Source organism: Coffea eugenioides, chromosome 6 (genome assembly GCF_003713205.1).
Source record: "Coffea eugenioides isolate CCC68of chromosome 6, Ceug_1.0, whole genome shotgun sequence".
In the NCBI taxonomy this organism is placed as follows: Eukaryota; Viridiplantae; Streptophyta; class Magnoliopsida; order Gentianales; family Rubiaceae; genus Coffea; species Coffea eugenioides.
In genome coordinates, this window is record NC_040040.1 from 3,501,272 (window position 1) to 3,517,418 (window position 16,147).

The 16,147-nt window shown below is 37.0% G+C and overlaps 2 protein-coding genes across 2 annotated transcripts; one reads left to right on the forward strand and one right to left on the reverse strand.

Annotated features, from left to right (window-relative positions):
• Positions 1 to 62: 62 nt before the first annotated feature.
• LOC113772996 (RING-H2 finger protein ATL51-like) lies at positions 63 to 527 on the reverse strand. The gene has a single exon (XM_027317513.1). It carries the CDS (start codon positions 525 to 527, stop codon positions 63 to 65), a length of 465 nt encoding a protein of 154 aa, XP_027173314.1.
• Positions 528 to 9,157: 8,630 nt separating this feature from the next.
• LOC113775239 lies at positions 9,158 to 12,183 on the forward strand. The gene has a single exon (XM_027320029.1). It carries the CDS (start codon positions 10,353 to 10,355, stop codon positions 11,859 to 11,861), a length of 1,509 nt encoding a protein of 502 aa, XP_027175830.1. The 5' UTR covers positions 9,158 to 10,352; the 3' UTR covers positions 11,862 to 12,183.
• Positions 12,184 to 16,147: the final 3,964 nt, after the last annotated feature.

Sequence of the window (16,147 nt, forward strand, 5' to 3'; positions counted from 1 at the left end):
CAACTGAGGTGGTGGAGGAAGAGCACCGGTGGCAGCGAACAAGCAAGATCCCTAGGGGAAGATCAAGATGGCAAGGTTTCAGCACGGCAAAGCGGGCAGTTACGGTGCGAATGCAACCACTTGTCAATGCACGACCCATGAAAAGTATGCGTGCATTCAGGCAAGACCCGAACTTCATCGCCTACATTAAACTCGCTCAAGCATACGGCACATATGTCATCGTCTTCTTTGGAATATTCTTTGCTGGTACTGTCGTTGTAGTTGGAGGTTATGATGACCGGCAGCACGTTTGAGAAGCTTCCGCTGCTACTGGTGGCCTGTTCCCTGTTGTAATCAGCAGCAGCTGAATTCGCTGGGGCTGTCGGAATCGTCCTCCTCCTAGCCGGCGATCTTTCACTTTCAGTATCACAGCACCAGCAAACTATGATGCAATGGAGGGTTGCGACTATCAGAGCGCCGGCCATGACTCCCAGAAGGCCGACCAATAGTGGGCTAATTTCAAGTCCGCCATGATGCTGCTGCTCCATCACATCACCAACTTATGCTTCCTTTGCAGGGACTGTCCAGATGATATCTCCCACTTAATTTGCTCAAAATAAATAAATAAATCACTAGGAGTCCTTCATAATTCAGCAATCGTGTTTTATACTACTAAACATAAGCATTTAGTTGTTTGTTTGTCTCAATTTTAGGCTTTTGTTTTTGTTCCTTTTTGTCCACCGCCGGTAGTGGCACGCCGCGAGTACGTATACATCTACTAATGCATTTGAACATTATTTTGGACCCAATTTGCTCCAAATTTGGGATTTTCTAGCTAAGGAAAGGAAAAGATAAATGCTTTTGCTTCAATTTTTCTAGCTCCATCAGACTCATTTTGTTGACTTAACAAGATTAAATCTGAGTGGAGGAACATGTTGACTCTTTTATTCGTTCTTTATTTTGATTTTTGCATGCAAAGAGAGCACTTGTACAACAATTTACAATTTTCCCATTTTTTATTATGTTAAATCCTCAATTTGACTAGTGATTGAGGGACGCCAAGGCCCATGGGGCGAGCTTAAAATGTTCGTTTTCTCAGTTAGGGACGAACCTAATTTTTGGTGTTATATCCAGTGCTTGTCAACAATATCGAAGCCCAAAGGCTGCAGCCCAGGTCACGAAGGGTAAATGGGATAATACCAAAAGAACTTAACAGTCTCGGTCAAATTATGGGTTTCAAATAGGGGTGCAAACGAGCCGAGCTCGAGTTAATTTTGTGAAGCTCGAACTCGAGCTCGAGCTTGACGAGCTCAAAATATCAAGTTCGATCTTGAGTTTAAAAAATAAAAAAATTATTATTATTATTTATTTTTAAAAATGAATAAAACAATAATTTTTTTAACAAATAATAAAATATTAGGGATATATATGTAATTTTACTATTAAAATAAAAAATAAAAAATAAAAAATATATATAATTGAGCTCGCGAGCCAACGAGTTTAATGTTTTTGAGCTCGAGCTCGAGATCGACTTAATTAGCTCGAACTCGTATTCGAGCCGCTCGCGATCGGCTCGCGAGTGGCTCGATTCGCGAAACACGCTTAGTTTCAAGTTCCGTTAATCTCCCACCACCTAGATTACAAAGTCGCGAAATCGTTTTGTGGGATTGACGTTCATTTTTTTTTTTTTTGAAAAAACATTAACAAACTTGACATAGATTTTGTTTGAGTATGTTTTTTTTATCCACTATCAATGTATAATTTTTCTTATACTTGCAGGGTTTAGATCATGTCACATAACATATATCAAATTTAAAACTCAAATCATACGGATGTAGCATACATTTATAACTGTTAGTATAAAAAATCGCTACACTTTCAGTGTACAAAAAATTAATTCCTTTTGTTTTGTATTTTATAAATTAAAAGGGCATGCTAAACCAGTGTACATTAACATATTAATATTTTAAGTTTACTTTGCTTTCAGCCTTTCAGGGGAAAAAAATCGATTTGAAATAGTAGTGACATTTTTATTTATTTTTTGTTTTTTATTCAGAGTCCAATCAGAAAACTTAAGGTTACTACTGATTGTTTTTACGCTCAAGATTTGTTATTCACTTGATTATTTTTTTTTCCTTTTAAACAAACTCACAAGTAATTACAGTATTACACAATTCGCAATTGTTTCTCAAGGACCTCAACTCTACATAAGTGCCCCACCAAAATAAAATGAAATTAAAAAAATCCAACTGTAGCAGAAGGCCGAAAGAAGGAAATAAAAAGAAATGCAGCGATGCCAAAACAGCTGCGTGGATACTGCTTTTCCGGAATTTCCTGGTACGTATCCGAAAGAAGAAAAGAACCTTACCAAGAAAACTCCGGGCCGGGGAAAGAAAACACCTGAATCATACAAGTCTGAAGTCACAACTATGACAGCACAGAGCACACACAGACGCCGGTGTTATCTGAGAACCGTCTCTATGCCCTGTGTCTCTTACCTTTTTGGGTTTTATTAACAAAAAAAAAAATGCATGCGTCAGTCTGTAACAAGTTGCTACGTACTCTATACAACTTACCGGATGCACTTTTCGCCATAGTATTAGTATTAGTAATTGTACTCGTAATAATTAATATCATTAGTGGAAAGATCATATGATACATTTTCTTACCATCAGAAGCCACTGATCAAGAATCATCATCATCAATCTAATTATTAACGCATTCTGTCACTGTTGCCCCTTTAATCTCTTTTTCTAAAAAAGAATTATTACCCGGTGTGAAGAATGTGTCAATCCTAATAAGATTTGCACTTTTACCATATGCAACTCCCTGTCACGAGAGAGAGAGAGAGATGCATCTCGATTGCTTGAACTTAAAAATTAAGTAGCGGGAGTATACTCTTTTGTGTTTCAATTAAAATATACTTCGTTCATGTCCTCATCGCGACATTTGGACATTTTATTATCTATAATTTTGTCATTTGCTCGTTGGCGTTTCTCACTTCCTCGTGTGGATTGCTCAAACGTGTACCTAGCTAGCAGGCCTTTAGTAATATTTAAGCTTAAATAGACGTGTTGATGACCATCAATACATATGCTTTTCTGTGGTGGTTTATCCCTTATTAACATGCTTGGAATTAGGGGTGTGTTCGCGTCCATTCGAACTTGAGTAATGCACTACTCGATTCGAGCTCGACATCGAGCTCGATTCGACAGCTCGACATCGAGCTCGTCAAGCTTTTAGAATTCAAGCTCGAACTCGAATTTGACTTCAATTTACGTTACTCGAGTCGAGTTTAATTAAACCTAATCAATTTAAATCAAGATTAATCGAGCCTATTCGAGCTCAATCAAGTCTAATCAAACTCACGTAATAAAAATTAATATTTTACATATAATGTTAAATAAATGATATTATTGACATTTCACAATAATAAATATAAAAAATTTAAAATATATATTATAAAAAACTCGATTAGGCTCGTCAAGCTTTCGAATGCAAAATATTGAAAATCGAGCTCAACTCGCTACTTCTATCAAGCAGCTCGAGCTCAGTCAAAACGAAATCGAACCGAGCTGCTGACCAAGTAGCTTGCGAGTTCGACTCAAGCTGTTCGGTCCAGCATCAACCCTACTCGGAACCTTTGCAGAAGCTTGGTTATCATTCGACAGTTATGTACATCAGGACAAAAGGGAAGAGGCATCGAGAAAGAGAAAATACAAAAATGGAAAACAAAACAAAACAAAAAAAAAAGAGAAAAGACTGCATCAGTTTGTAAGGAAGAAAACTTCAAAAGGTGAAAACATGGGTTTGGGACCCCTCGGGTCAGCTCAGCTGGTGAGCCCATGGGGTCTTCCTCGTGGTGGCACCGGTTCGAGTCTGGCTTCACATACCGCCTGGGTGCTCTTGGGGGGCGGGGTACTCCAGGCGCAGGGGATTAGTCGGGCCCCGTAAGGATTGACCCGGACACTCTTGTGTTGATCAAAAAAAAAAAAAGGGTTTGGGAGCGGCTTCCAAGTCCCATCCATGTAGTTACACATTTAAATGCTTCTGGTACTTCAATCAACCCAATGCACGGGTGATCGGATCACTTGCCGAAACGATATGAACGCATGATGGAGTCCCGTTCGGTGAATGGTGGCATGTTGCCTTTGGTTTGGTGCTTATATTTAGTATATTATTGTCACCATGAATAATTGAACATGCAAGACAAATTAATGGCACCCCTCAACTGAATTTTTAATCTGTGAATTGCATATTTTGATCGCCAGTATGTTTTAAACTCTTGTAAACAGGAAATGACATACACTTATCCGGCCGTTAACGTGGAATGCTGCTGCATAAGCAGACTTTTGTTGGAATGCTTTTATTTTTGCGCACGTAATTGTCAAACAAAATTTTCCTACTAGTTGGGCAAGGGGCAATAATGCAGGAGGCCACAAAGAGCAAAGAAGACTCGCGACTCGCTTTACGCGGTTCAACAAGCACACAAGAACCTCGCTTCTCTTCAAGTTAGAAAAGCCAACCTACTTTTCAGTTTTTAAAGATGAAAGAAGATGCTTTTATTTATTTAAGGGTCTTGTCTTTGTTGGTGAGGTCCATCCTCCCTCCTCAGACCTCAATCAGACAGACGGAATTAATTGATGGGCGCTACCACCACCAAAAGAGCCGTGAACCGCTTGCCCTTTTCTTCCCAAAAGAAACAAGCAACTACTAGTACGAAAGACGTAGTTGACAATTTATCTTGGATCATTTTGGCCTGTCTGCATTTGATGACTGCCAGTAAATAAATGTCTATTTATTTCACACCTTTACCACACATGGAGTTTACAGCACTTGCATCCCTTAATTTTCTACACATTTCCTTGCGTGCAACTGCAAGTAATTAAGGGTATGTTTGTTTTGACTGAAAACCTTTTCCCGAAAATATTTTCCTTGAATTCTTGTATTTGGTTGCATTATGATGCATGAAAATATTTTCTTGTGTAATACATTTTACGCCATACAGGGTAAAATAACTTCCTTAAAAAACTTGTTGAAGTTTTAATTTCCGCTGCCTACACCCGTAACCCAATCTTAAAAACTTGTTGAAGTTAATTTCCGCTGCCTACACCCGTAACCCAATCTTACCTGACGAACACCGATCTCTACCACACTAGATAAATATCTCTTTGATAGTTGACATATAAAAGAATGGAGAAAGGAAAACGTAGCCTATGAGTAACATTCAAGGGAATTGCGACACTAACAATTACCTCTCCTTCTCCTCCATATGTGCAACCCTTTTTCTCTCACCGTTGCGCATTCAAAGACAAGCATATATTGACATATCCTCACCGGATGCTTACAAAATTAGACTAAGATCAGCAGAAATCGAGAGGAATTGCGATCTTCACAGAAAGAAAGGAAGGACTGAGATCAGCAATAAGAAAGTGAGAAGCTAGCATTAGGCCAACAGAGAAAGTTGCTGTATTTCTCAATTCTGATGGCTTGTGCTTCGATACTAAGTGTCACTTTCCAGGGAATGGTGGCTTTTGGGGAGTTTTGTGGTAGCGTGATGCTGCATGCGATGGAGACTGCTAATGAAGGCCCCAATTTGATCCAGCCGTTTTCACATGTCGAGAATTGAACCAAACACAGGAAGAAAACAAATATTTTCCCAGAAAATTACTTTTCAAGGAAAATGTCTTCCAGTAGAAAGCATTTTACACCCTACCAAACGTACCCAAAGTGTCTACTTATTTGATACCTCTACAACACCAGCTTGACTCAAGTTACAAGGGAACGATTTCGTTCCACCTAACGCAGAAAAATGTCGATTGGTACGCTAATTTGGTGGTTTTCGCTTTTTACTAAATTGGGTTGGCACAAGTCTCTTAGAAAAGAGCTGATGTGAAGTTTGTGGTTGATTATTAGCATAGGCCGGATACAAGTTGATTTACACGATTGATTTCTTTTTTTTTTTTTTTTTGGAAATATGCGTGCCCACCTTTATCAAAGAAACAACTAAACTGCCCCACATTTATTCTGAATTTTGTGGGAGGCAAACGTTTGTTAGTACATTCAAATTCGGGCCACTGATTAGTTGTAAAGCCTTTTTATTAGCATATGAGAGGGATAAATTCTTGATAAAGATATACATATATTGCTTTAAGGTCTTGATAAAGAAATTTTAGTTGATTCCACAAAATTATTTTGGAAAGGAAAAAAGATAAAATTTAGCACTTAGAATGGTAAAACCGCAAAATGATACGGGAAAACTGCAACGCTTTATGTCCTCAAGAAATGACTGGCGGGAAAGATGGGAACGTATTGATGACAACAACGACTTTTCTTCAGAAATCCAGTACAAGCATTTCTTGGATTATATGGACACTAGGAAACCCATTTTTATACCTTGAAATCCCCTAAATATGATGGTTGATTGAAACATGACATGGTACGGTACCATCTTGAATTTCCATAAACATTGCAACAGACCCAAAAAAAAGAACAACAAAAGGGGAGGAGACACCATAGATATATATATATATATACATTATTATCAATGTATTATTCCTTTTACGTGAATGGGGATGGTTTGGTTTAAACCTATCACAGACAATAAAATAGCATGCAGCTTATAAAAGAATTTGAATAATTAATTACAAGAAAAGTTTTTCATATATATTATTATAATAAAATATTTTAAAAACAGCTAATTCAAACGGAGCGTAAGCGCTGAGAGCGGGACGAAAGTTCGTTTCATCATCGCACAATTAGTTTAGTAATACTAGAGATTAAGAGAGGAGACTCTAGTCTTCTAGTAGCTAGCTAGTAAAAGTGTAAAACACAAAGACCAGAACGCAATAATTCAAAAGTCGTACCTCAATGTTTCAGCAACACGTTTGTTACAGACGTACAAGTGTCCGGTTGATAAGACTGCATTGCATATGTGAGTGAGTGAATGATCTTCCTTAATAATTTTTTTGTCAGGAGAAGGGCCGGTGGTTATCGTGGTTTCCTTGCACAATTCAACGGGAGTGTTTTGTCCCTACATAATGGGAACAGAGAGTTTGGTGGTCAAGGGCAAACCAGCGTGCTTAGATGTAGCAAAGACTACTATTTACCAATTCCGAGTGGGTCATTGTTTGCTTTACTTCTTGTACTTTTTGTAAATCTTTGAAGTTTTTTTCCCTCGGTTTTAAGACTCGGGTCAACGGTCAAATTTACGAACTGATGACTTTGTTTCTCTTTAAGCTTAAAAGATTTTTCCAAGTTGAAGTGGAGAATCAAGTAGATCCAATAATAAAGGTAAGGACAAAATTGTACAAAATTAAAGTAGAAATACCAAAAGTGACTCAATTAAAAAATTTGAAGAATTATTTGGGTCATTTGTCCAAAAAAGAAAAAAAGGAGAAAAATTGGGTAACAGTAGTGTTTCTTATTCTTTTCTTTTTTAACTTTTCCTATTGTCTCTATTGTTTGGACCGGCAATTTCCACTATGTCTTTTAATTTGGATTTTGGTCAAAAACATTCAGCTAAAAAAGAAAAAGAAAAAAGAATTTTGGATGGATGAAGAGGGAAAAGAGACATACTTCTTTCTAAGTGAGACACTTTTATTGCTTTGTTTTATTTACAAAATTTTCTTTTCCTTCCCCTCCAAAACCAATAACCTTACACAATTTGGAACTAATGATTGTATCCTTTATTTTTATTCCATAACAGCCCAAATGAAAAAGAAAAAGACTAAATGACCAATCAAATCATTTGATGTTTGAATCAAACTTAGTTTAGTAAGAGATTATTTGATTTTAGTTCTTTAATTAGTAAAGCCAAAAACAAACAATAGTAGTGTTTCTGTTTGCCAAAGTTCTTATTTCGATCCGGGTTTACTTCGATTTTCGTACAAAATTTGATTTTATATGTAAAGAAATTTAAACCATTGGACTGGACTTCCACTCAGATGCTCATTCGAGTTCCGCATGAGTAAACAATTTAAGTTTAATAAAATAAACAAAACAAACTTGAATACTGCACTGTTGGGTCGAGTATGCTCGTGAGCACCCTTTAAAAAACAAACATTCACTATCTTTTTGTTGTTTGAAAAAATGATCAGTTTCATCATTCATATTTTATAAAAATATTTTTTCCGTTCCTCACTTTTAAAACAAAATAAATTTGTCATTGATATTTAAAAACTGAAGCTATTACATCTATAAATTCAAATCTCAATCTAAATTTAATCACCCAACAAGCCGATTACGAAAATTCGGATGTATAATTGATAGATTATTTGATTAACTCAACTTAATATTCATGTGAAATTTAATGAACCCAAAAAAGAAAAATAAAAAATTATAATATAAAAAAGAAGGATCAATTTTTTTTACATTGTCATTGTATACACTAACGAATCTGGTTATGTGCCACATCATTTTAATTTTAATTTAAATACCAAACTTTGTATGTATGATATACATTTAAGACTCGTAAGTGTATATACTAATGGTGCATGAAAAATTTTATCCAAAAAAGAAATCCTACTATTCCAAGAAAAAAGAGCGACCTTTTATGTTATAATTTTTAAAATTTTTTCCTTTTTTGATTCAATAAATATTTGTAAATATAATAGAGTTGATAGAGTGATCTATCAATTTTATCCTCAAAAATATATTGTTGAGATACTAGATAATTTGATTCAAATTGAAAATTGTGCTTAGAGATATAAAATAATTTCAATTTTGAAATATCAGAGACGAATTTGTTTCGTTTTAAAAATGATAAATAAAAAAAATATTTTTGCAAAATGTTAGTCATTAATGGGATCATTTTCTCTTTTTATCTTGCTTTTTTTTTTTTATGCGAAGAGACACTTTCAGCATCATTGCGCTACGATGCTATCAATCCAGCTGCGGGGAGAATGAGTCACACAAGTACGAAACAGGCAGCACCGTCACCGTCACCGTTACGAAAATAGTGACAATTTAACGTGTTCTCTCTGTAAAAATTTGTTTTTGTTTTTTGGGGGTCAAGTGTTCTGTCTGTAGAAGAAGTGGGAAGCTGATAGGGTGGCGGTGTTTTCCAGCGCAGGCTTTTACTTTAATCTCCCTCTAAAATCACACACAAGCCCCTGGGGAAGAGAATTGTTATGCTGGAACTAACCTCGCTTCTATCTTCTCGTATACAAACAGACGTATGCTACCTACATATACACACTCCCTCACGTACCTCCGTTTTCTCCTGCCCAAGAGCAAACTAGTGGGAGATGGTATAAGATAGATAATTATTCAAGACCCGAATACCCCAGATAAACACTCTCGAGTACGCGGTTTCCTTGTGGGTCTTTTCTGCTCTCTCTCTCGAGACTTGACTGTGCTCAGGTTTCTATGTCTCCTCTGACAAAGATAGATACTTGGGAGACTAAGAAAGTGAGAGACTTCTAGCGGTAGTTTGTAGCATCCAGCAGTAGAAGTAGGACTCGTACAATTTAAAATTTAATTGAACCAAGGGGAAATTGATTTCTAACTGATTATACAAGATGAGGACCGTTGATTCTTCAGAGTGCCCAAGTAGTATGTGTGGATTCTTGGTTGTTGAAGCTTATCCTAAAAGGTATTCTTCTAAGATCCCCTCTGATTTGGTCCTTTTCTTGGGCCTTGGTTTCATAGATTGGTAATATATGTTTGTATCACCATTCATTTTACTCCTCTGCCTACTTTTCTGTATACTTAATATTTCTCGAATTCTTCCATTCCTCATATAGGATACAGATTTTGTTTCTGTGTCTTCAGTAACTTCATTTCTAGGTTTTCTGTAACCAAGATTACAGATTTGATGGGTATGATTCAGTATCTCCCGCCTGTCTTTGGAGGGTTCAATGAAATTCTTGGGTTTGGGTTGGATTTAGTCTTCATCTAGCCCTTTCTTCTTTGTCTTACTGTATTTACTGTATACTTATACTAAGGGATATTAAAGTTTTTCTTGGAGGGGGAAAAAAGGAATACTCTTTTTTTTTTTGGATCTTATTGTATTTTCTTCTCTTGTTCTCGATTTCTGTTTAACTTTTTCTTTTTTCCTATCTATTGGGTCGGGAGGTGTTTTTTTGTTTGTCCTATATTTCAATTCAGAGTACTTTGTGATTGACAGTTACACAACTTCAGTCTTGTTAAAACTAAGGGTATAGAAAACCTGTGAGATTTCATGAAGTTGATATGGTTATGTAGTAGGCACACATGATGAATAAATTTAGGATATTAATGGAGGTGGGTTGTTGTAGTTGGGACTGATATGATGGGGGTGTTTGTAAAGATTGCTTTTTTGTTCAAATAATCCTTGGTGGTGAATATTATTATCCACCGATAACCTGAAATCTCCTGGGAGACCTTGTGAGATGGTAGATTCTCTTCTCACATCTTTATCAATGGAGAATCATCACCCTTCGACCCTGTTGTCAATGGATTCAAGTGCCTCCTCTTCACACGATGAGCTTGATCTAGAGATGAATCGGCAAGTTGTTTTACCCCGTCCGCCGCCTGATATTAACCTACCTCTATCCACTGAGCGTAATTCACCTCAGTCATGGAACCCAGAACACTGTGACATTCTTGATGTTGGGCTTGGGTCCCAAATGTACGAGACAGAAACTTTTCTCACTGTTCCCAAGGTTGGGAGGAAATGTGCCAAAAGGGGTGATAGCATCTGGGGTGCTTGGTTTTTCTTTAGCTTTTACTTTAGGCCAGTATTGAATGAGAAATCAAAGGCCAAGATTACAAGGGATGGTAATGGTCTTTCTGGGTTTGACAAATCTGATCTGCAGCTTGATGTCTTCATGGTTCAGCATGATATGGAGAATATGTACATGTGGGTTTTTAAGGAAAGGCCTGAGAATGCACTGGGTAAGATGCAACTTCGGAGCTATATGAATGGCCATTCTCGTCAAGGAGAGCGTCCTTTTCCATTTAGTGTTGACAAGGGTTTTGTACGATCTCATAGGATGCAACGAAAGCATTACAGGGGCCTCTCAAACCCCCAGTGTGTTCATGGTATCGAGGTTGTTCCATCCCCTAATCTTTTGGGTCTCGATGAAGATGAAAGAAAAAGGTGGGCCGAACTAACAGGGAGGGACATAAACTTCACTATCCCACACGAAGCAAGTGATTACGGTTCTTGGAGAAACCTTCCCAGCACTGAGTTTGAGCTTGAGAGACCACCCCCTATAATAAAGAACAATTCCCATTCCCAGTCAAAAAAATTGCTTAATGGGTCAGGATTGAATCTATCTACTCAGCCATCCAGCCATAGCAATGGGGATTCAATGGATCTATCACCTGTTAGTGGCAAGAGGAGGAAAGATTTCTTCTCACATGGAAATGAAGAGGACTGTTATCTGACAGTGAATCCTCCTGATCGAATTCCTGATCTGGAAACTCACCCGAATGAGCCTCACTGGTTGAATGAATTTAGTGGCGTATTAAGGCATGTCTATGGACCGGTAACAGCTGCAAAATCAATCTACGAGGATGAAGAAGGTTACTTGATCATAATTAGCTTGCCGTTTGTTGACCTTCAAAGGGTGAAAGTTTCATGGCGCAATACTCTCACACATGGGATCATCAAAGTGTCTTGTGTGAGCACATCTCGAATGCCCTTCATCAAGAGGCTCGATAGGACTTTCAAGCTGACAGATCCTTCTTCAGAACACTGCCCTCCAGGAGAATTTATTAGGGAGATCCCTCTTTCAACCCGCATACCTGAAGACGCGAATATAGAAGCATACTATGATGGAACAGGGACAGTGCTAGAGATTCTAGTGCCAAAACTTCGCGAGGGGCCAGAAGAACATGAAGTCCGAGTTTGCCTACGGCCTCATTTTGCAGGCAATGATCTTATGTTGACTTGAGAGGCACAGCTAAGTTGTATGGGTGGTTGGTTAGTGATGGTGCTTCATTGTGTACTGACTTTTTTAGTAATCAAGACGTCAGAACAAGTGCCTCAAAACTTGTTTATGTTTCATTTTAGGTTCAGATATTGCTTTTGGTTGTTTGGTGATATTCATCTACCAGGCCTTGATTACACAACCATCCTTTTGCTGTTGTATTCTCTTAAATGGTTGCTATTCAAGTTATTACTGGAGTTTCTCTATATTGGTATTCGTTCCCCAATCTGTTTGTGGAAACATGCTTAGACGCACCTAAATAAATGAAAATATTCGTTCTTGTATATTCAATGGCTAATTTTGTAATTGAAAAGGGTCTCTAATTATTGATGAGAACTAGCATCTTCTCTTCCTTATGTGGTAGATTTTTCAGTTTCCTTGCGCCCGGTCGTTCATGTTCATTTGTTCAGGTTTTTCTGTCTCTGTATTCTTGGAGAGGAACTTCCAAATCAAATGCGGCTAAAATAGATTAGAATGACGAATCACACAAAAACATGATCCTTTGCTCAGCCACAAAAACCCCATCCTAAGGGGCATCCTTGCTATGGGTCCAACGCATCTAACTTATCACATGCCGTGGCATCTTTGCTCTTGGTTGGTCTCCGGTAGCCGAAGATGTCGGGCAACCTCTTTTAAGTATTATAATAACAATGGGAAATAGTGCTATAATAATATAAGATCATCATCATCACCGTCCTTTCTGCTTGACTGATCGGTGAGTTAAAATCTACAACTGGTATTGGCGATAACCGATTAGAGAAAGGGTCCGGTATTTCTCAGACAGGCGGCACCTTTTGTAATTGAATGGAGCAGGAATTTGATAGGTACTGGTGGAGGGTGATATGGGCTAGTTCATATAATTTAGGAGCCCATCAGGAGCTTGGGACTATAAAATTCCAAAGTGCCCATCCTGTGTTTTAGGGACCACCTGTCCACTTCTTCGTTGGAGCCGATGTTTGTGAGCCACATCAAGTTGAAATCCATAATTGGAGTTACAATAGTTGAAGCAACTATTACATAGGTGATACTTTCTAGCTTTGACAAGAGGCTTAAGTTGTAGTTGTCATCTATTCGTGGACTCTGAGTCAAATTAATTGTTGTCTTCTTTGCTTTAGAATCATAGATTACATAAAGTACCGCTGGTTAAGGTCAAGGTTGCATGCAAGAAAGACTTTGGGTGAATCTACGGGGTGTAAATGAGTCGAGTTTAATCGAGTAATTCACGAGCTTACTCGATCAAAGTTCGAGCTCGAATTCACATTAACCGAGTTTGAGTTCGATCTACTTGACGGGTCGAAATCGAGATTAATACGTGAAATTCAAAAGCTCGTCGAATTTAATCGAACTCTATCAAGTTCCATGCAAACACACGCACATATAATTTTTTATTTATTCATATGAAATGTTTATTTTGTTCCTTATCTAAAATTATATAAATTTATATTTATTAAACTCAATTAGGCTAAATTAATCTTGATGAGCATGAGTTCGAGCTCGATAAGTTCGAGTCCAAATTTTTTTTACTTAAATCGAGTTCGAATAGTACACTAGTCGAGTTCAAGTAGTGCATCACCCGAGTTTGACTCAAATAGTACCAAGCTACCAATCAAGTGCGGAATCACAACCAATATTAACTGTGAAAAACTGATGCTTAATTGGTTACGGTATTACTTTTATCCCTAAGTCGACGCGATTCATTTTTTTTTTTTTTAAATTTTCGATTGCTTTGTATCCCTTCATATGACAATAACACAGTTACGCAACATAGTATTTTATGATTCCTAAAGTTTTATAGATCCACAGGGATTGGAACAGACAGATAGATGCACTGAGGTACAGTGCAGCTACATAACTGGAGCATTCCTTTGAGTTGGGATGTATTATTGAGCCTTTTTATGTTAGTGGTGGGGAATGGGATTGTATTATTGAGTTGTTCTACTGATTTTGTTGTTGATCTTCAAGCTATAGATCATGGAGACAGTAATCCAACTTTTATAAATATGGATTGACCTTTATTTCTCCTTGGGAACACCTAGTATATATTTTTTTTTAAAAAAAAAAAAAGAAAAGAAAAGAGGAAAAAGATACAAGTAGTGAAATACGAAACACCAGCAGACACAATAGGACAAGATTTGCATACGTAGTTGAATTTTTGGTGGTCACAGAGAGTGTCTGTTGCTCTTTTGTGCACTTTATACACGCCAGAGATAATGTGAGATGATTCTGCTTCTGCAATGGACCTTTAACTGAAAGTACATCTTCAACGGCAGTATTCCATTGGATTTGACGAGTGCTATTCCTTTTTCGGTGCTAAGACGAGTCCTCCTATTTGTGGTATGAGAAGTCTTAGGTCAAAAGAAAAAAAAAACCATTGGAAAATATCTTAGTTTTAGGACTATCAATAAAAGATGCGTATTACTGAAAATCGGTGCAGTTCCAGAATAGGTTGTTGGCAGTATTAGTAGTTACCAATCTTCTGATCTTGGGTTTTTTGAGACGAGGACTTGTGAACCCATGCGGCGTAGAACAGTATGCATTTTCGGGATGACAATGGTGGAGTGGGCGTAAATATCATATACTAGTAATTAAGTGCAGAGGCCAAGAGTACCAGCAACCAGCAACAAATAGGTTGGTGTTTGAATCAGAAAGAGACCTCAACAATACTGTATGGATGTTATTGTTGACGCAGCAATTTCCCTGCTTACCAACACCTTCGAGTTCTTAATCCTTATCCTTCCATCTCCATCCTCCTCCTCAAACTAAATTATACTCCTCTTATATTTCACCACCACCCAAAAGGCCAAGGAAAAACAAGCAAATCTATTACAATCTGATATATTTTGCTTAGGAATCAAGAATTTCCCTTCTCAGAATTAACTGATTGTGGCATAAATGAAAACTGAATTGAAGGCAAAACTTTTCTGATTGTGGCACACATGAAAGCTGAATCAAAGATAAAGTTTTTTTTGGATTCTTGGGTGATTTAGAAAGGGCACTGGGAGTGTGAAATTTGATAGTTACTAGTATTTGCTGGGACTAGGACTTTCAGCCGAGTGTTTAGGTCAAGCCATCTGCATTTCTAGGTTTGTTGATGTTTTGTGATGGACTGCAAGATTAAAAATTGTCATAACTAATGATTTGGAAATTAGTAATGCCATATGGTGCATCGAGAATTTGATTTTTTTTTTTTTTGACAAATTTGAGAGATATCATGTTTCTCTACCAATCATATAGGAGGATTTTGGGATAAATGTGTTAGGGTCCTATAATTGGGTGACTATGGGTCTTTTATGACACGCTAATGTGTAACATTTATGTTACATAACCTTAAGCATTGACGTGTATTCTTCTCATGAGTTCAACTTAATTGGGAGTATAATAATTCTAATAATTTAAAGATGAAAGGTGTCAACATATTAGAGCGTGTAACATAAATGTTACAATCCATTATGTAATAGAAGACTTGTTGCCTAATTGAGCAGCAGAGTACCCTAAGATTGACTGCTACTTTTTTTTTTTCCTTTTTCTTTTAAGAAAATTGGGTTATTTTCATAGTTATTAAACTCAACTTGGAAAAGAACCCGGCAAAAGAGGTAGGTCAATGGGTCAGTGGTTCAACCACACCTACTGGTCGAACCAGTGATTAACTGACCCACCTTTTTTGCTAAATTACTTTTCGGGCCGAGTTTAAACCAGTAGATTATTAAATATATTTAAATATTATATCTCATAATATTTGACATATGATATATGATATAAACTATAATAAACAATGTCATAGCAACTGCTCATTTAATTTAATTCGCTATAGAATAATTAATTCATATAAGAATCAGTAAAACATAATTTTAATTAATAATCCTCCAAATTTCAATTGTAAAATTTTATCTGTGTTTAGTGTAATTATCTTAACTTATTTACAAATTTTAGGTGCAAAAAATTATTTAAAAAAATATTTGTTTTTAAAATGAATTATGTAATATGTTATTTTTTAAATCCATTTTATAACTTATAGAGTTTAGAGGGTCATAAATTTTTATTAAAAGATTTCAAAAAAATTTGTTTTAGAGAAATCCAAAAAGGATAAAAGATAAAATTGACAAAATGTTCATATAATATAAGAAGGCCATTCAATTAACAGATGGCAAGTGCCCCCACGTGAATGGGCTGGTGGTTGGCGCCTCTTCCTCGGGACCGTTAGGTCCTGGGGTCGAACCTCCGCAGCAACATCAGTTCGCCGTGCATCTAAC

Coding starts and splice junctions, on each gene's coding strand:
- LOC113772996 (XM_027317513.1), bottom strand. CDS start 527: ATGGAGCAGCAGCATCATGGCGGACTTGAAATTAGCCCACTATTGGTC.
- LOC113775239 (XM_027320029.1), top strand. CDS start 10,353: ATGGTAGATTCTCTTCTCACATCTTTATCAATGGAGAATCATCACCCT.